This window comes from Mustela nigripes, chromosome 1, assembly GCF_022355385.1.
Source record: "Mustela nigripes isolate SB6536 chromosome 1, MUSNIG.SB6536, whole genome shotgun sequence".
Lineage (NCBI taxonomy): Eukaryota > Metazoa > Chordata > Mammalia > Carnivora > Mustelidae > Mustela > Mustela nigripes.
In genome coordinates this window covers 53,612,666-53,634,109 of record NC_081557.1, presented here as the reverse complement: position 1 = coordinate 53,634,109, position 21,444 = coordinate 53,612,666, and the positions used below count along the sequence as shown (strand labels likewise).

The 21,444-nt window shown below is 44.9% G+C and overlaps 1 protein-coding gene across 1 annotated transcript in view; it reads left to right on the top strand.

Moving 5' to 3' along the window:
* Nucleotides 1-21,444, top strand: part of GAB2 (GRB2 associated binding protein 2) — a 187,972-nt gene that overhangs the window by 145,432 nt on the left and 21,096 nt on the right. The window contains exon 3 of the mRNA XM_059411796.1: nucleotides 16,335-16,578. Coding sequence (XP_059267779.1) covers nucleotides 16,335-16,578 — 244 coding nt within the window. The remainder of the gene's footprint in view (nucleotides 1-16,334; nucleotides 16,579-21,444) is intronic.

The following is a 21,444-nucleotide window of genomic DNA, read 5'->3' as shown; positions in this document are numbered from 1 at the left end:
GCAGGGCTCTATCCCAGGACCCTGAGATCATGACCTGAGCCGAAGGCAGTGGCTTAACCCACTGAGACACCCAGGTGCCCCGGGAAATCTTGATTCTGATTAAACATCCTCTTCTGTACAGCTCTGGGTACGATTCCCAGCTTAACAAAATCAGTAGGTATGGTCATCTCTCTCTAGGATCTGAACTAGGAATCAAAGTCCTGGTTTTAAATTTCAGCTTTGGTACTGATTCAGTGTGTTGATCTCTATTTTTTCAACTATACACTAAGGTTTGAGGACAACATGGTAATTTTCAACCTTTTTTTCTTTGCATGGCTTGTTAACTATATTGCATATAGAATGTAACATATGAGACAGATGGGAGGGAACCCACCTGGAAGAGTGTAGGGGAGAGAGAGGTGCTGCCAGCTGGAGCCGGACCCGGAGGGCCTGCCCTCCCCCTCTCCCACAATAACCAGGGAAGGCTGAACACAGGAGGGAAATATTGGTCTGCTGCAGATTTTTTCAAAAGAGGGAATGCAGATCAGTGCTGCGCTGTGGAAATCATTCTCCTACAACAACAAACAGGAAAAACATGAGGAAGATGTACTCAGTTTCGTAAAACTAAATGTAGTCAGATTTTAAAACTTCCCTTCATGGGGTGCATACTTCTGTTAAAGTATTCGTGTGTGTGTGTGTGTGAGAGAGAGAAATGACTATCATGGTAAATAATGGTTTTTTCATATCCGACATAATTAAAAAGTGTTAGTCCTATGTGTTGGTCTTAAAAATCTACAAAGAGGCACTGCTTTCACTCATTCGTAAAACAGAAGAGTCTGGGAAACCGTGATCTAGAGGGGATGCTGGTGTCAGAACCACATGATCCTCAGCCTCTGTGTCCATACTCATGGCCTTTGAACTCTTCCTGCAAGTTCAGGACCCCACAGCCCCCCAGCGTAAAGTCGGAGCTCTGAGATTCGTGGTCCTTTCACTCAGTTCTCACCGTAATGTTGTGTGTAAGCTAGGGTTAACCCTGGGACTTTGCCTGCTTCTCCAGCTCTTAAGTTACTTGCCTGTTAGCCTGCCTGTAGTCTCTAATTCCATCTAGGACCGGATCCCATCCTGTTTTACTGACCTCCTCTGAGAGACCACAGTCTTACCCAAACCCTTAACCCAATGGCTGGAGCCTCACTGCCCAGAGACAGATTGCTGGGTTACCAGTGGTCCGCCTGCCTGAATTTCCGAGGAAGATCTGCTTCTGCTTTTTGGGCCCTGCTTCCTCCTCCGCACCAACTCAACTGTCCACATTTCTAGGCGATGCCCAGCTTCTCTTTCTGTTCTCTCAGTCAGCCAGGTCCTATTCTAGGGACAGGTGCCAGGGAGAATCATGAGCCATGGATTATGAGTTCTCTGTGGACTCTTGAGCCTTGCCATGTTCTTTATGTTCTTTCCTCCAAACTACTTTTGGACCTCTTCCCGGTGACTGTCTGCCTCCTCTGTGTCTAGTTCCCAGTCTCAGGCCCCCCAGTTTTCACCAGAACTCACCTGCTTTTAACTGAACCATGCCTGGCTCTATGCCAAGATATGTTTAGCAGATAGTAAAAAAACTCTGAGGTTAACCTCAACTATGGAAAAAAAATTTTTTTTTTTAATTTCTGAATTTAACTTCAGTATCATGCCCCCATCTGGCCAGTGATAGAGACTGAAGTTTTAATGAACTTCAGATAAAACAAGTCAATACAGGATTTTTTCAGTTAATTAACATTTCTCTCTCTCCCTCTCGCTCTCTCTTTTTACATAAATAGAATTATACATACCAGGATTCCCTTACGCCTTTACTGAGATGTAACAGGCAAACTGTCTATATTTGAATCATACCTAGTGATCACTTGCTGTTGGCATACGTTGTGAAGTGACCGCCACGGTCAGGTTGATTAACACAGCGTTCCCCACAGAAGTCAGGTTTCTTTTGCCTTCTCCAGGGGCTGCTCTTCAAGTTCCCAGAGGCTTGAGGAGCTGGAATCTGGTTCTTTGAGGCCAGAATACAAAGTTTGGGAATGGTGGGGAGGGGATGTGTGAGAGACTTCAGGATGAGAAGCGACTCTTTCTTTTATCTTTCTGATGCCACATTCTGGAGACACATGTGTAGACACATCAAATGATTTAGTTGCTGGGTTTGGTTATGACTTTGTAAATAGTTACACACAATTACGTTTGAAAAGTTCCAGCTCATTTGTAAATACTGTTATTTTGAGAAATTTACTGTTGAGGAGGAGAAAAAGGAAGCTTCAGAAACATTCTAACCATATTCACAGGACACAGAGAATAAAATTCCCTTTATGGAAACCGTGCTGTAAAGTACAACGGTCAACAAAAATCAGGGGAAAAAAAAATCAAGATGAATGATGTACTAACTAGGCTGAAGAGACAGGGTGTACCAATGACCTAAACTCCATTTTATGTATCTATCATTTGTTTATTGTTTGCTTTTGTTCCCCACCTCCTTAGCTCTTTTGTGGATGAAGTCAGTGAACAAAATTCTTCAAGGCTGGTGAATCATATTAGCCAAAACACTCATCCAAGACAGAGAAGGGAATAGATTACATAGAATGAGAAAATTCTAGAATATGAGGTCTTGAAATGCCCTGAGAGAAGATTTAGTTCCAGACTCCTCAAATAACGGCATATCCAGAGGTCAGGGGAGGGGAGCTAATTTGCTCAAGATTGTACAGCTAACCGACAAGGCTAGAATTGGCACCTGCTTTCTTGGCTTCCTGCTAGTGTTCCAGACGATGTTGATGGTGATACCATCTTGAATTTACACAAGGCCATATGATTTATAAAGTGCTTTTATATATATACTGGTTTAGAAGGCTGGTTTAGTACAAAGAGCATAGGTCTTGACATCATGTAATTACACGAACCCACAACATTGATGAGTTCAATCTTAACATGGGTGAGTTAATTTACTTTTCAGAGCCTCAATTTCTGCATCAGTAAAAGAGAAATGAGACGTACTTCACGAGATCATTATGAAGATTAGATAAGGGCCCACTTCAGTTATATAGCATAGTGTTTGGTACATGACAAGTGCACATTGACTATCACTTAGATGTGTGCCCCGTAAATTGTCACTGCCTTCCCAGTGATCTCGTGGCACTTTGAGTAGATGGACCATGTGATTCATCTACCCCCCAAACTGAAACCTCTGAAGTAACCCCATCTTGATTTTACCCAAACTCAAGAACTTTTTTTTAGTGATTAGTATGTGATTAGTATGTTTATGAAGTAAACCTTGCTGACTTCCTTGGTTTGAAATACGTTATACTTAATTTATTGAGGTGCTCAGAAACAAAGGTGTCTTTTTAAATGTACTACACTGCTAATTGTAAAAGCTAATATTTACATAGAGCTTACTGTGTTCAAGGCAGTAGTCTACGCATTTTGCCCATCTTCACTCCTATGATCCTAAGAGGTAAATCCCTATGATTCTTCTCATTTTACAGAGGAGGAAACCAGGGCACAGAGAAGTTAACTAACTTACTAGTAAGTACAGGAGCTGAGATTCCGACCCAGACGGTCTGGTCCCAGCATCCAAGCTCTTGACTACTAAACCATATCCTGAAAGTCTAGACGGAGTTCTTGCCTCCAGTCCTCACGGTCCCCATACTAGGTCTTTAGCCCAAAGACCTGGGAAAGCCTTGCCGCTGCCTTTGCTCGCGATGACCGTCTTTAGCTCTGCCATCTGTGGGTACTCTCCTTAGACTCCTTTGAGAGGCCATCACACAGAGTTCTTGCTGCTTTTAATTTAAACATAAGCCAGATTTTCTTCCCTGACCTAAGCCATCACTTCAGTTTCATCTGAATCTAGGACAGATGTTCTTCCGCCCACTAGAGTCCACATAATTATAAACAGAGCTGAGAGGCCAGCTGTGGGGCTCGGCCATTAGTGAGTACATCTTCCCCTTGAATTCATCAGAGCAGTGGCCTCCTGGACAGAGGCACCACAGACATATTTCTCAGATGATTGGCGATCTGAGTATGAAAAGGCTGTGGACAGAGGGACCAGAGACCTGGGTTCTAATTCTGGGTCTGTGGTTTTGCTTGCAGTATGAACCTGGGCCAACCGTTTGTTCATCAAGCAGTTTTTAGACCCCGAGAGTGTGAGCTCAGTTTCTCTGAGAAGCAGCTGCGAGCAAAGACCTGTAAGAGATTTATTGGGTGGGACTCTTGTGAGGGATCATGGGAAGGTGCCAGAGAGGGGCAAAGCCTGCAGTGGGGTGCAGGGCTGACACCTGTGACAGAAAGAAGGCAGGGAGGAGGATTAGACCATGGTGCCGTTCAAGGACAGTTTCTGCCAGATCAGTGAAGGTTCTCGAGCCAAGGTCTGCCATGAAGGGAGCCCCACGTCTCATAGGAACAGGCCTGTATTAGTACTCCTGCCGTTCCTTCAACACTGCATGAGAACAGCCGTGGGGAGTGGAGGGATGCAGAAGGCCACCAGCTGGGGCTGTCAGGGATGCTGCTCACATGAAGAGCTGGAGAGGCAGAGTTTTATAGCTAACTCACCGAACCATCAGTGGCGAACAGAACAGGTGAGGTTCACATTCTTCAAGGAGCTGACAGTCAAGTGGGAAGAGACAGAGGAAAATCAAAATGTTTAAGTGGTAGCAGTAAGCACTTTGATAAAGAGAAGACAAAGTAACGTGATAAGGAGTGACTAGAAATCCGGTTAGGTCACGTGATCAAGAAAGGCCTCTCTGGGCCTTGGTCTCCTTATTAGTCATATTAAAATGGTTTTCTTGGGCGCCTGGGTGGCTCAGTGGGTTAAGCCGCTGCCTTCGGCTCAGGTCATGATCTCAGGGTCCTGGGATCAAGTCCCATATCGGGCTCTCTGCTCAGCAGGGAGCCTGCTTCCCTCTCTCTGTCTCTCTGCCTGCCTCTCCATCTGCTTGTGCTTTCTCTCTGTCAAATAAATAAATAAAATCTTTAAAAAAAAAAAAATAAAAATAAAAATAAAAAAAAATGGTTTTCTTTCTTTCTTTTTTTTTTTTTTCATTCCACTGGATATTTGTGTAGCACTTATAATTTATAAGTATATGCTGCTCCCTTACCCTCACATTGACTGCACAATAAGATCATCCTTCAACGTGGTGTGAAAAAGACTTGAGTTTGAGGCCTGATTTGGGCATTGCCTAAGAGCTGTATAACGCTGAGTAAGCCATTTTACTTCTCTGAGTCTTAGTCTCCTCTTATGTGAAATGAATCTGGAAAGATCACCATCCTGCCAACTTTTCAGGGCCATTATAAATGTCAAAGTTATTGAGAACAGCCTACAATTGGAAAATAAAAATAAAAATTTCTTTTACAAAAAATTAAACAATCAATTTAACAAGAAACATACACGATCTCTGTACAGACAATGGCAAAACGTTGCCAGAGAAATTCAAGAAAACCCAACAAAGGGAGAGAGATATCATGTGGTAAAATAGAACATTCAATATTGTTACTATGCTATTTCTCTCCAAATTGGTCTGTAGATTCAGACCAATCTTTCTCATAATTCCGGCAATTTTTTGTATTAATTATACCAAAGCAAATGAGAAGGTACTATATACGCATATGAAAACATGAATGTTGTATCAAAGAATATGTCAATAATAGTTCTGATCCTTTTCAGACATAATGTTGGACTTTTTTGAGGACTTCCGGGAACAACGTTAGATTACTAGATGAAAGCTTTTTTCACTCTCCTTAGAAGTAGAAAAGACCCCTTGAGCTTATAATGTTTATTGTTCTTCCGATTTGATGTGTTACTAGGAAAAACACTGAACTGAAAAACAAGAGACTGACACTTTGCTCAGGCCTACACCAATCAGTCACTGGTGAAAATCACTTGGTCTCTCTGGACCTTAGATTTCTTATCAGTAAAATAAAATACAGAACTGAATGATCTCTTAGTCACTTCTAGAACTGTGCATCTGTGATATGGTAGAAGAATAAATCATTAAGGGTCAGCAAGAACAATCCGGTGATTTCTTTCCAAGCCTGGTTCGATACAAGTTTATCGTGTTACTCTCTTGAACCTTTTAATTCTATAAGCTAGGCAGTAATTAGCATGTTGTTTGTGACCAAGCTGTACTAAAATGAAAAAGAATATGATTTCTATAATAACACTAATGCAATCGCCAATCTCCAAACTGGCTTTTCTTACGATTTCTTCTCTTGATTTTTTCTTTTTCAGTTGTGGGAAGAGGTAGAGGGGTGCAGAGGGAAAGGGAGAGGGAGTTTTTTTTAAAGATGTATTTATTTATTTTAGAGAGAGCATGCATGAGTGGCGAGAGGGGAAAAGGGAGAGGGAGAGAATCCCAAGCAGACTCTCCTCCATGAAATGTGGAGTCTGACACAGGGCTTGATCCCATGACCCATGAGATCATGACCTGAGCCACAGCCACAAGCTCGATGCTGTCTGGGCCATGCACGTGCTCCAAGAGAGAGAATCTTAAGCAAGCTCCACACCTAGTGTGGAGCCCGACTCGGGGCTCAATCTCACAACCCTGAGATTATGACCTGAGCTGAAATCAAGGGTCAGATGTTCAACCAACTGAGCCACCCAGGCGCCCCTCCTCTTGATTTTTTCAAAGCATAAGTTTGGGATTCATCAGTTTTGGTTTCAGCCTCTATCTCCTTAAAGATGAACTTAAATTAGATGGTAATATTTTGAAAGAGGATGTGATTACACAAACCAGAATGAGAACCTCTAGTCCAGGGATTGGCAAACTTCCTCTATAAAAGGCCAGATAGTAAATATTGTAGGTTTCACCCTTCTCTTCTCTCACAAATACTCCCATGGCAGATAAGCAACCGTAAACAGTATGTAAGTGAGTACGCATAGCTGTATCCCAATAAAACTTTATTTATGAAGATAGCCAGCGGATCCAGTTTGACTTACGGTCCACAGTTTGCCACCCCCGTTCTAGTGTAATAATACACCTCAGCAGGCCTTCTGAGACACATGTGCACATGGTCTCAGGTATTGGCCTTTCTAGAGGTGTAGAAAAGACAGCACTTCTTTTGGGGTGCCAGCAGAGAAAGCCTAGAGTTGCTGAGGCACCAAGACACAAGGCTGCAAGAGGAGTAGGAAAGCTACACACAATAAGCCAGGAGCCCGTTGGGACTCCAGGACTAGAGAGAGCAGCTAAGAGCTGCCGGTTACGAGATGGTCCTGCCAGGCTCTTTGCCTCTGGGGTCTTCCAGTCACCACACAAAGGCCAGCCAAGGCCTTCTGCCCTTTCTGGCACCAGTCTTGGCTCTGATCAAACCTGGAGGGTCTGTGAGCACAAAGCCTTCCAGCACTGTTCTCCAACATCAGGCCGCCTCCCATGATGGAGAGCTGAGGGAACACTTCCTTCCGTGGGGCACTGCTGTGCAGGGACTGTGGCGTCTCTCTGCTCCCTAAGACAGGCCCTTCAGGCTGCTGTTTCACATCAGATACAAGATGTGAATCTTAGATTCACATACCATCCTTGGGTTCCACAGCTAGTGAGCAGAGATTCAGATTTCAAAGTCCGCGTTCATTCTCCCTGCCATACTACCTCTCCCACAGCCGGAGCTGGGCTTCATGTAATGCTCAGATCTTGTGATTCCTTCAGCAAGCCGGGCTCTGAGAGCCCCATCCCCCCACCCAGAGCTGAACACGTGCAGGTATTTTGCTGGTGATTTTTGCCACTGCTGATGAGTCTTTTTTTTTTTTTTTTTTTTTTTTAAGATCTCATTCTTAAGCAATCTCTGCACCCAGTGTGGGGCTGGAACTCATAACCCAGAGATCAAGAGTCGCAGGCTCTTCTGACTGGGCCAGCCAGGCGCCCCACTGATGATTCCTGATGAACTCCTTCCGTTAGAGCCTCTGACAGTCATGTTCACACCGTTTGCCAGTTGTCTCTTAAATGGAAGTCATTGTAAAAAAAAAAAAAAAAAAAAAAAAAGGCTGGGGAAGTTCACCTCTTGTTAAAGCTGGTTAGCTTAAAAATATAGTGATATATTGTTGCTATTTCTGTGGGAAGGTCTTAAGAGTCAAAGACATCATTGCTGTGTGAGCTTATGGTGCCCCTGGATGGATTGATTCCTATGGGACATGGTTAGGTTCCCAGAGTTCCTCAGGGGAAGGGAGAAGTGCTGCCCGAGAAATACGGGTTTTCTAAGTACAGTATAAACCCACAGAGTAAGGGCAAGACCCATTCTTTCTGTTGGGCCTGCAGTTCCTCGCAGAGTACCTACAGTCCGTGCTCATGACCCTAAGTCAGTGACGAGAGTACTCATTCCAACTAAGAATTAACTCCTTGTGGGGGACCCCCGGCCCGCTCAGCCCCACTCAAGGGAGCAGGAGTGAGGTCTGACACAACTAAGGTGTGCCGTAGGTGTGGCAGGTAAGGGGAGAACAAAACTGGGGACTGCTCTTTCTAAAACCAGCAGGACAATGCATGGTTCAGCATAGGCTCGCTGACCTAAAACAGATACACACACAAGGCGGAAGACCTCACCAAGTGGTAACAGCTCCTCCCAGCCTCCAGGAACAGTTTGCATTTGGATCCTGGAGCTCCCCCTTCGTTCTTCTAACCCTAGGAAGAATAACCAACCTCCGTGGTATGTTTATTGAACACCTTGTTCCCAACCAGACCTTTGCTAGGTACAGAGCATTGTGCTAAATGCTGTCAGAGAGACAGAGATGGGCCAGATCCTGGCTTCTGCCTGCTCACCATCCCCTTCCATGTGACAGACTCGTGAACTAAGCCACAGGACGAGGTACCGTGAAAGGTTTCGAGGAAGTCGTGATTCATTCTCACTGGAGACCTCAGGGAAAGGCTGGCATTTGCTCTAACGTGAGGGGCCCTGGGGCAGCAGAGGTTATGTAAGGGTGTGTGACCAGAGACGGTGACATGCCTCTCAGCTACAGTCACTCTCTTTTCCCTGTACCCTTCACCAAATCGATTTCTGCTAAAGTATACTGAGAGATCCTCTGTGTCAAGGTCAGGATGTTCTCTGACTTGGCTCTCAGAGCCCTGGGCGGGGGTGGGGTGGAGTGGGGTGGGGGGGTGGTTGCTGTTCTTTCTCAGATCCTTCCCCGGAAGGGTGATGCATGGACAGTCTAGTCCCTCAAAGGTCTCCCAGGGTCTCATTTTACTGCCTGTCTATGCCCCCTCCTTTTTTCTTCCTCTGCTTTATAGTTTCTATAAACACTAAGAGATGTATTTTTGAGCTTGGGGAATTATTTATACTAATCTTTAGTAGTTTGATCCAGTGAATGTTTACTTACCATACAAATGTAACATAATAAACTCATAACAAAAGAACAGCCCTGCCAGCCAGATCCCCTGACTTGATTGCCCCTCCCCTCCCCCACAGATTACAGAGACTCCAGCTTCGTTCACACTGATTAATACAGACGTATCTTTCCTGTGGGGTGGTGGAAGGATCCCCACACTAGGAGATCTGAATTCATATCCCAGGTTTGAGGTCTGACCTGCTTTGTGGCCTTGGACAAGTAGCCTCACCTTTCTGGGTCACAGTTTCTCCAACTGGAAACAAAGAAGCTTTGGGAGTGTGGGACGGAGAACAGTGATAAGTGAGCAGATAGACTCCAGGGCCCCTTCCAGTTGTCATATTATGTGCGTTATTGTGTCGAGTGAAGCTATTTTGTATTTGGCTTTAAATTTGCTTTAAATTCCTCTAATTATGATGTGTTTCTGACAATTTTGAGGAGTATTCAGTTTTCAATGATTACTCGTGATTGTGAGTTAAAATGACCTGGAGCTCTCGATTCAGTCTTGCCCTCAGCCCTTGTCAGCATGCATTTGTTTTTGGAACTCTACACCCTCTGGTCCTTGTTTCTTGCTCAGCTGTCTGCAGGGACCGCTTACCCCAGAGAATCCTACACCCTTCTGTTTTCAAAAGTCTTTCATCAGCCGTCTTCTGTCTGTTGGAACCCTTAGCATGTTACCACTGTTCCACTTCTGGGTGTCAAGCCAACAACCATTTACTGAGTATTTAGTAATTACTGTTTACCCATATTCCATCTCATCAGATCCCCAAAAGAACCTTGTAAGGTGGGTGTTCTCTTTGGCGTTTGACAGCATGAAAAAAGGTGCGGAGAAAGTAAAAGTTTTGCATCCTGTAGTAGGATGGTGTCAGAACCCATGTTTCTGAACCCCCGTCAGGGCTCTTCCCGTTACATGTTGTACCCTTTGAAGTTGGCTGTAGGTAGATGATATGAAAAACCAGTGAGAACAGGGTGGTTTCCAAAATACGATGCTCCAAAATACGATTTTTGGAAGAATTTGTTTTTTCACTTGGCTTTTCAGGCTTGCTTTGCCCCTGACTCTTCAGTTGACCCCAACCTTTCTACCTCTGGCCTGGGATTAAGAACCAGAGCCAAACCAGGGGATCTTATCTAAATCCCTGTGTAAATATGACTCATTAGGTCTTAACAGCTCTTATATTTCCCAGAGATGGCTTTGATGTGTATCCTCAATCTCATCTGAGTTCTTTCTTTTTTGAATAGAGAAAACTAGGGCCAGGAAGGTGAAATGGCATTCCCAAGGTCATTCAGCCAATTGACAGCAGAGCTTGGCCCAGACAGACCACCCCCCCATGCTGTTATTGGACTCTGCTTCTCAAAAAGCTAATACCGTTTACCACATAGGGATCTTGTGGAAACTCTTTTCTGCATGGATGAGAAGAAATGGCTTTGGAAGAGAGTGAGATCTGTTTCATTCACACAGGCTCTGCCACTTTCCAGCTGTGTGACCCCAGAGCTCATTATTAACTTTTCTGAGCTTCAGTTTCTTCATCCAAAAAGAAGGGGGAAAATGGAAATAATATCTGCCTCATAGAGTAGACTAGAGGTACATAGTAGGTGCTTAATAAATGGCAGCTATGATTATTATATTCCATATTGTCCTTTTGTTCTCCTTCCACATATAACATGGTATGGCTTATAGTTGGAACTAAAACAGACAACGTAACCTTCCTTCCAAGCATTCACTGTTGGTTGGGAAGCAACTCCATACCTCTTGGCTGATTTCGAGTTCTCAGCAGTTCCATGTATACTAAAGAATAGAAGCAGTAAGGGTGCGCTTGGGTGGCTCAGTGGGTTAAGCCTCTGCCTTCGGCGCGGGTCATGATCTCATGATCTCAGGGTCCTGGGATCAAGTCCCACATCGGGCTCTCTGCTCAGCAGGGAGCCTGCTTCCCCTCTTGCTCTCTGCCTACTTGTGGTCTCTCTCTCTCTCTGTCAAATAATTAAATAAAATCTTAAAAAAAAAAAAAAGAATAGAAGCAGTAAGAATGGAGGTGCTATGTTAAATGCTTTTTGTACTTATGTACATTATGTTAAAGCATTTATGCTAAATGCTTTTATGCATTTATGTTAAATGCTTTATGTACGATCTCAAACTTTGCAGCAGCCCTGGAAAATTATGTATTTTCCCGGTTGAACACGCAAAGATAGAAGAGGTTTACGTAAACTGTCCAAGGCCATAAAGCAAGCAGTTAGCAGAAGCAGGCTTTGAATCCAGCCCTGGCTCTAGCATGTGCTTTGGTCTTCATGGGTTCTGACACCCACTGAGGCTTGGGGTGGGGATTTGGGGGGCGGGGGTGAGGGGAGAAGGATAAAGATAAAAAGGGCACTGAGATAAGGGAACCAGTCATTATTTGGCCAGTCATCTTTTCCAGAAACTCCCGCCAACCGCCCCTTTCCTGCTCCTGTTATCACCAGCCAGTTGCTGGCTGGGCTGGGCTGCCGGGCCACTCTACTGAAATCCTTCAGAGCTTTCCTGTTCTAGAGTTTTGCAAGAAGGTGGGCGGAGTGTTTGTGTGCTGGGCAGGGTTCCCAGGGGTGATTGTGGAAAGGAAGGGGAGTGATTTTTAGGGCCCTAAAAAGAAGCCAGGGAGAAGAGGAAAAAATAAAACCCTGTTTAAAAGAAAACAAATTTGACTCAAGCATTTTCTGGCATTATCTTTAGTCTAGACTTGGAGGTGGAAGCCCAGGCCAGAAGTCTGGAAATGTCCTTTTTCTTGCTGTATAACTGTGCTTCCTAATGACCCAAGACACATCATTACAACAGCCTTATGGCCACATACCAAAAACAGCCCAGCCACACATCGCGTAATGTCCTTTTTCATTCTTTTCTTCCCTCACGAGGTACCAAGGCAATAAAAACAAATCCTATGCACGTTTTGTGTGAACGTGCACATTTGTTTTCACACCAGTATCTCATTCGCCTTTTACACCTTGGGTCTTTTGACCCCAACGAGTTCTTGCTATTTTGTTTTGCTAAAATTCCCACTGCCTTGCTATGACTGTGGAGCCATGCCCTGAATGGTGGGGTTGGAGGAGGTGCAGAGAACTAAAGGTAGAAAAGGGACAATGTCTCTTACTCAATCTACTTTAGGAAGGACTTGGTATTTGCTGAGTGTTCAGCATTCTCTTTAGAGAGGAAATGAACTAAAGGTCAGATGTATTTAATTAGACCATTCATCTCTTGCACAGACTTCATACTTTGCAGAAGTGTTTATGCATGTGTGTGTATGTTTTTAAATTCACTTATCATGTATCACCCATTTAAAGTGTACAAGTCATTGTTTTTTTAGTATATTCACAAGGTTGTGTACCCATCACCACCATCTAATGTTGGAATGTTTCATTACGTCAGATAGAAACCCCAAACTCATTAGCAGTCACTCCCCATTTCCACTCCTCCATCCCACCCCCATCTCCGGACAACCACTAGTCTACTTGCCCTTTTTATGGATGTGCTGATTCTAGACATTTCACATAAATAAAATCATTACAGTCTGTAACATTTTATCAGTCGCTTCTTCCACTTAGCATAGAAGATTCACTCATGGTGTAGCATGTAGCAGCACTTCATTCATTAGATGGCTGACTAATATGCCGTTACGTAGCTACATCACGTTGTTTAACTGGGCTCTGCCTCAGTCATCACACGGTCTTCTCTCCCCATATGTCTCTGTCTCTGTTTGCTCTTCTTATAAGTATATCCATCAGTGAATTAGCACCTGCCCTAATCCTTATGGCCTCATGTTAACTAATTAGATCTGGAAAGACCCTATTTTCGAACAAGGTCACATTCTGAGGTTCCATGTAGACATGGGTTTTGGGGGACCCTATTCAATCCAGTATAAACCCTAAGGAATAGTCACCTACATTCAGGTAGAAATCTTTTAAAGTAGCAAGGAGAAGTGAGATTTTGGCAAGGTTTAGCACCAAAACAGCTTTGAAAGAATTTTTCTGAAACTGCAGATCATTATGGAGCTGACTGATTTCATGGACATGGTTTATCTTGATAGAATGGAATTCCGAGTGAGCCCAACTCAGTATAACCCCTACATCATCTTATTAGCAGAAACAAGCATATTTGGTTTGGTGCTAGTGAAAATTCTTTTATTCATTCAGCAACTATATATTCATTACCCACAGTGAGCTGAGACTATTTTAGGCACCAGGATTACAGAAATGCCCAGTACACATTTTGAGGACTTATATCATGCCAAATTGTCTTGACTCTTTATGCATTTCATCCTTGTGACCATCCTCTGTTAACTTGTAAATAAGGAAACCAAGACTCAGAGAGGAGAAATGATTTCTCTGCAAGTAAATAGTCTAGGCCACAGGGCCCCGGCTGTGAGAATAGGTCACTCCTCTTTTATACAGACCCACAACCCAAAGCATGTGCAGGGGGCACGTCGGATGTGTGGGGTGACAGGAAAGATAAGTAGATTGTGACAGAATGGCCTTTCTTGTTGGACTTGGGAACCAGGACTTAATGCTGAAAGCAGTGGGGAATCAGTGAGTGGTATGGAATGAGCATGACCTCATGCTATGTACTTCACTTTTTTTTAATTAATCAGCATGTATTTAATGGAGTTGGGTCACACGCTGGGCTTGATGCCAGGGATGAAACTGTGTAAGAAGAGATAGAACCTGCCCTCACTGAGTTTACAGCCGAATGTATGGAGTGACAAGAGAGAACAGTTACTGTCTTCCTAAAACTCTGTTTGAAACACAAGAAGGACTGGTCAGAAACAAAGTTGAGGAAATAAACAGGACAATGGTTTTAAGAAGAGAGAGCTCCGTAGGCATCCTGAGGGTAACAGGGATCCACTGAAGAATCTGAAGCCAGGCAGTGACATAACAACATGGTGTGGTTGTTGAGAAGCAGGCTCCTACATAATGCCTAGGTTTCTGGCTCCGAACCAACTGGATGGTGACGTTGATGTACTTCACGGGAAGGGAGAACACAGGAGGAGGACCATGGAGCTTGACCTGCAGGTGGGACACCTGAATGGAGGTGCCCAGCAGGCAGGGGGTGATAGGACGAGAGCTCTGGATAGAGAACTGAGCTAAAGCCTGATTTCTGAGAGTTGTCATCACCTGGCTGGAGAAGACGACCCCAGGGGAGTCTCCTGAGAGAGCCAAGCTATAGGAGGGTCTGGGGTGGAACCCTGAAAAAGGCCCCCACTGAAGGGGTGGAGGGGTCCAAAAAGACCACAGGAAAGGTAGAAATACCCCCTGAGGCTTTCTCTTTGTGCCTTCCCTGTGTCTTCTCAAGCAGCAGCTGTGTTCGCCCCTGACGCCATGGCTACCCCATCACTGAGCATAAACCTCCCCCCTCTGCCATTAGAGAGTTCGTCTTGCAAATCTAATGGAGTAATGAAGCCATTGATTCTGTTAACAAACATCCAGTTCACTACAAGACCTGTAAAGGGAATTCATTGCGGAGGTCAATATAGCTGTTGATGGAACAGTGTTTCCCAGAGGCCCATGGCTTTCTCTGCTGGACGCTGGCAGAAGTGGTTCTGCCTAGCATCAGTGAAGCCTGGAAAGTAATTAATCCGATAGAGCACTAATGAGCTGGTGATCCTGCCTGGGGCCACGAGGAGGCTTCTAAAATAGGTCAGATAACGGGGAGTAGAAACAGAGTATGCCCCCTCAGAAAAGACTGGAATAGCCCTAGCAAGCCACCACCACCAGCACTGAGCCATCACACCCCACCAGCTGTCACATCGCCAGAAATTACATCTTTAAACCTTTATTTCTCTTGAACAAGAAGTTTCACAGTGGAATTATTGTATGACAAATGAATATATTCGCTTCTTCCACAAACGCAGACGAAGAACTTTCTGTGTGCCTGGCCTTTATTGGGTAAATCCTGGGACTGTAGGCATAACTACATCAGTTGCTGTCTTAGAGACTCATGGGCTAGGCAAGGAGGCAGAAGGACAGTGGATATAATGAAGCACGGGCCAAGTGCTATTGGCAGCCAAAAAGGACTGCATCCAGGAAGGTTTCAGAGAGAATATGATATCCGTGTAGGGTCTTAAAGTCTGCGTACGAGTGCCAGTAGAGGAGAAGTGAAATCCAGGCGGAAGGAACAGCAGAAGCCCATAAGAATCATAAAAGGGGCTGATGTGCCTGGGGACTGATGAAGCTTCCGAATGCCTCGGGTCCGGGAGGAGAAAAGCAGGAAGTAGGTGAGACTGTCAAAGGCCTTGTGTGTTAGGCTCAGGAACTAGGACGAGCCTGGAGAAGCAGCCAAATGAGTAATGCCCTTGGCTTGAGGGGTGGGTAGCACTCTCAGCTATGATCTGACTTTAATACCCTGCTTCTTTTCTAGCACAGCACAGGGGGAGTTTAAAATGAGAGTTAAGGGGAAAAAGACCAATCAACTCAGAGCAGCAGGCACAAGAGTTGGGGAATGGGGACCATTGTTGTCCTCAAGAGGGCTTGGAAGGACAGTCAGGAGGACCTGGGACCAGTCTTATGGGACTGTCTGCTCCAACTACATTTGTGCTTTTATCACTAATGTAGTAAGGCACAGTCCAGGCTCTGACTTAATGAGTCTTCAGGAAGCCAAGCTCATCTAACAAAGCTGGTCTTCACTTTGATGGAGGTGATGACGGCAGGAGCCTCCAGAGAGGAGGAAAGAAGTGGCACTTACTGCCCCAAAGGTGTGAGGGCCAGAGTCACACTCACTCTGTGCACCCTGGGCAGCCACACCTCCTGGGAGCTGAACACCCTCAAGGTTGTGACAGGGAGCAGCCTCCAGGCGACTCCAGGAGCAGCCCTGAGGGACAGGGCATCTCCTTTTCCACCAGGAGGCCACAGCCCTCCTCTCCTGGAGGCAGAGAAGGAGCAGGTGTGTGAGGGGGAGAGAAGGCTGCTGCTGGATCATTGCCTCTGCTCTTAATATCTTTGCCTCCTCCGAAGCCCACTTTGGGATGAGGACACCTTTCTTTCCCTTTTCAGTCACAGAGCTTCTTCTTTTGTTCCTCAGACTCCCTGAGAAACCTCTCCTCCGCCAGTCACGGCCCCCGCTCCTCTCCAGCTGAGCTCAGCAGCTCCAGTCAGCACCTTCTCCGGGAACGGAAGTCCTCAGCCCCGTCGCACTCCAGTCAGCCCACCCTGTTCACCTTTGAAACCCCGGTGTCCAACCACATGCAGCCCGCCTTGTCCACCAGCGCGCCTCAGGAGTATCTCTACTTGCACCAGTGCATCAGCCGGAGGGCTGAGAACGCCAGGTAGGAGACCACCGTGAGCACGGGGCCTGGGGGGGGGGGGGGGATCGGACGCCCAAGCACAGGACCCAGGGCTTGCAGTCCTACTGCTTTGAATTTTCAAGACAAGGGAGTAAAATATTTTCTCTTCTCAGGCAAACAGACATATTTATTAGCAAAGCATCACTCTTTTGCTGAGGGAACCCTCACATTGTCCTGGCATCCATTATGTTGCTCTACAGTGATAATTAGATCCTAGAGGAATCTCCCATTATCAAAAATCACACTACAAAAATGTTCCGTTTAATCTGAGGGAAGAAACACACTAGGGGCTAGAGTTTCAGAATTGGAAACAAACAAACAAACCATTCCATTTGCTTGTTGGCAATAAGAGGATAGCTCTAAAGTCTCACCATATTGAAATATCCATCTCTCACTTTTGCTCTAAAGCTGCACTGGTCTGTGTGGTAGTAAACTATACATACGTGGCTATTTAAATCTGAATGGGTTCAAATGAGATAAAACTTAAAATGAAGTTCCTCAGTTGCACTGGCCACATTTCAAGCACTCAGCTGCCACATGTGGCTAGTGGCTACCCTAGCAGACAGCACAGATAAGGAAACATTTCATCACCACGGAAAGTTCTAGAGCGAAGACTCTCTGCTCTAGAATAACAATCTCTGTAGTTCTAACACCACTAGCTCTCCCAGATGTGGAGCCTGTACGTATTTTTACTACCTTTTATTCCCCTTGTTAGGGTGAATGAAAGCACGAAGATGACGGGCTTTGCCAGAGCCAGTTCCCAGTTCCAAGCATGGCCAGAAGATGACAAATGTGTTTCTCAATTAATTTAGAAATATCTAACTTGTGTTTTGAAAACTAAGGCAATTAGAGAACCGACTGTATTAGTGTATCACACTATAGAACATTCTCAAGCAGAACCTTACTCGAACCCAAATGCACTGAGAGCCAGTAGAGATCATTTCTACCCATTTCATAGATGAAGAAAATGAGGCTCCTGCTAACGCACGACAGAGGCAGGACTGGAACCAAGGGCTGCTCGTCTCCAGGCCATGTTACCCTCCTTCTGGGACCATCACACAACACATGCTCCCAGCACTCTATCTTTTTTTTTTTTTTTTAAAGATTTTATTTATTTATTTGTCAGAGAGAGTGAGCACAGGCAGACAGAGAGGCAGGCAGAGGCAGAGGGAGAAGCAGGCTCCCTGCTGAGCAAGGAGCCCGACATGGGACTCGATCCCAGGACGCCGGGATCATGACCTGAGCCGAAGGCAGCTGCCCAACCAACTGAGCCACCCAGGTATCCCTCCCAGCACTCTATCTTAAGGTTGCCGCAAATATCCCATTTTCCTGATGCCATGGGATTCATTTGTTCGTGAACTTTCACTAGTTCAGACTCCATCAGTGGAGACATGTAGAGCCCAGATCACCGAAGGGGTTCGTGGCAGCGCCATAAACATGCTGATGCTCCCAGCCCATGTGCCTGCCCACACTGGGAGACTAAAATTGTTTACAGGCTCTGGAGTCCATCAGATACGGCTCCAAATTCAGGTCTGCCACTTTCTTTGTGATCTTGGGCCACTTACTCAACCTCTTTGAGTTTCTGTTTCCTGATCTGCAGAATGGAAATAACTCCTTCTAAGGCTTCCTGATGAGCACAGTGGCAGGAGCCTATCCTCAGTATGTAGGGGCATAGGGGCATTTGTGCTTCTTGGGCACCGCTTCCCTCTACTTCTCGTGTCCCAGCTCAGAGTAGAGAAGGTGAGTTCTTAAACTCATCATTCTCTGGAAAGTGTACTTTCTATGAATGCTTCTCACCCTCAAAATGCATAGGAAATCTCTGGGAATCTGGTTAACAAGCGGATTCTGATTCAGTAGGCCTGCAGTGGGTCCTGAGATCCTGCCTTCCTGCTAAATTCCAGAGCTCATCTGTGGATCACACATCAAGTAGAAGGCTTTATGTAATCATAACAGCTACCACCACCTCCACCCCCATGACACTGCAAGAGCAGCAGAGAAGAGCTATGACAATGTCTCTGCTTGAATTAGCAGTTGGGGCCCACTGTCTGCACCCCCTCCTCACTGGTAAAACCTCTGTTAACTTGCCTGAAATCCATGTCTCTGAATTCCCACAGCTGCTTTTTATTCTCTCTCTCTCTCAGACAGCGTTTGGAACTCTCTGCTTCGTAGTATGGATATTTATACTAATATATTACTGCACTTTGAAGACAGGACCAAGGGCATGTAATAGGTACATAAACTGCATGTGAACAGATCTGTGTTATAGAGAGAGAATGGAGCAGGGGAGACAGAACTGATCTGCAGTTGGGGAAGCAGCTTTAGTGTGGGGCCCTGACCAAGCTGTGCTTTTCTGTGTGTCTTTGCTTTCCCTTGTGTGGGTGTGGGTGCAGTAGAGGGATGAGCAGGATCTTGGAGATTTGGGGGAAAAATAAGTTCAAACAATATTAACAGAATTCCTGAATAATGGAGGGTGGGAAGGAAGCTTTCTTTGGCCCAGAAACACCATATAATAATTTCTGGAAGTACTAGAGTGGTTTGCATGATACTAAACATACTCTAACAATTATAAACTCTGGACACAATATAAAAAAACAACTGTGTGAAGGCACTGAAGAGCAATCATAGCAGGCAGAAACTGAAAGAGATTTAACTCTTAAAAGGAGCTAGGAGAGGGGGCGCCCAAGAGGCTCAGTCGGTTGAGCATCCCACTCTTGATTTCAGCTCAGATTGTGGTCTCAGCTTCATAAGATCAAGCCCTGCTTCGGTCTCTATGCTGGGTGTGGGTTCTCTCTCCCTCTCCCTTTGCCCCTCCCCTGCTTATGTTGCATTCCCTCACTCTCTCTCTCCACCCCCCCCCCAAAAATGGTGCTAACTGCATGGAAAGACATCAAGTGTGTTGATTGCTTTAATCTGTGGTATTAAGGGTGGGGTTGTATATATAGTGAAGAGATGGTGAAAATTAGGAGAGAAAGACTCTAAAAAGTCACTGGGGAGTGCCAGCCCATGCGTGGTGGCAGAAGCCCACTCCAGGCTGCCCTTCCCACTGATCACAGGTAGATACTATGGACAAAATACAATTGCCCTGTAATTGTTTTGATTCTATAAAAATAAAAGGAGGCAACTTATAAAGGGAAGCAATATGCAGAGATGGCAACATATAGAGGTGAATCCTCTGTATCTTGTGGAATTGCCCCGAGGTGGGGCCCACTCACTTAGCAGCACGTCGGGGCAGACAGCTGAAAATGTGATAGAAACCTCATCTTTCTTGGTCGAGGAACCAGTAAAGGAGGCCTTTGGGAGCTGGAAGGGAGTGGAGTACCCAGAGTGAAGAGAGCTGGAGGAGGGATTTCCTGCTTCTGGGTCTCAAACCACACGAGTCTCAGGTTCACTGTGAACTGCACACGTGTGGGACCTACCTGACCAGCGTAACAAGGGCCCTGTGAGCTGAGCTGAGGTGTGTACCCGCCACACACTGGAGGAGAGACGGGACTTGCAGCCTGAATCTAACCACCGTGATTGCTGGCAGAACGGAAACCTTGACGTTCTCCAGAGGATTATAACAGAACCCAGCATCTACACAATGTAATAGCACAATATTAAAGCTATATAATCCAAAAATCCTCAAAATGTAACCAGTTCTCAAGCGAAAGCATAGATGCCAAACCCAACATAACCTAGATGTTGGAAGCAACATCTTCCAATCTTAAATTTTTAAATTTAAATGTAAATGTAAAAGCCTGTATTATAACAATATTTCATAAAAATGAATGGAAAGAAAAGAAAAACCCCTAAGTTTATATCCTGAAGAATTATCCTTTGGGAATGAAAACAAAATCAAGAGCTTTCCAAATGAGAGGAAATCAAGAAAATTTCCGAGAGATCTGATTTAAAGAAGTGATATGGAAGTTCTTCACGTTGAAGGAAAATAGTACCAGAAGGAAACTCAAACCTTCAGGAATGAGGGAAGAGCAGCAGAAATAGTAAATATCTGCATAATTTTCCTGCCTCAGTTCGTTATAATATGTGACTGTTGAAAGCAAATATTAAATATTGCCTAGTGGGGTTTTCACCTGGTTTCCTCTTCAGTGTGACGAGCTCCCTTAATCATTTTTTTACCATATGAGTCCCCTTGTGACATTTTTTCCCAGTTTTCATTTATCTGAAAATATCTGTATTTCACCTTCATTTTTTAAAAGATTGATTTATTTGAGAGAGAGTGAGCATGCACTGGGGGACACGGGCAGAGGGAGAGGGACAGAGAGAGAGTCTCAAGCAGATTCCCCACTGAGCACAGTATAATGCTACTGCGAACCTGGGTGTGCACAACCCAGAACTCGATCTCACGACCCTGAGAGCACGACCTGAACGGAGACCAAGAGTCAGTTGCTTAACCACCCATGCCACCCAGGTGTACCTACCCTTCATTTTGGGAAGATATCTTGCTGGATATAAAATTCTGGAATGATGGTTTTATTTTCTTTTGGCATTTTATAGGATGTCATTCTATAATCCTCTGCCCTTTATTGTTTCTGTTGAGAGGTGAGCTATTATTTTTATTGTTCGAATCCTATATGTAATATACCTTTCTTCTTCTAAATATTTTTTTTCCTCTTAAAAAAAATTGTGGTGAAATAACATAAAATTTATCCTCTGAGCTATCTTTAAGTGTACAGGTCAGGTCAGATAGTGTTAAGTACTTTCACGTTGTTATGAACTCTCTTCATCTTGCCAAACTGAAACTCCCACCCATTAAAAACTCCCTGTTTCCCCATTCCCCTACTTCCCAACACCTTGCTTTCTACCATCTGCATGAATTTGACTTCTCTAGGTAACTCATATAAGTGGAGC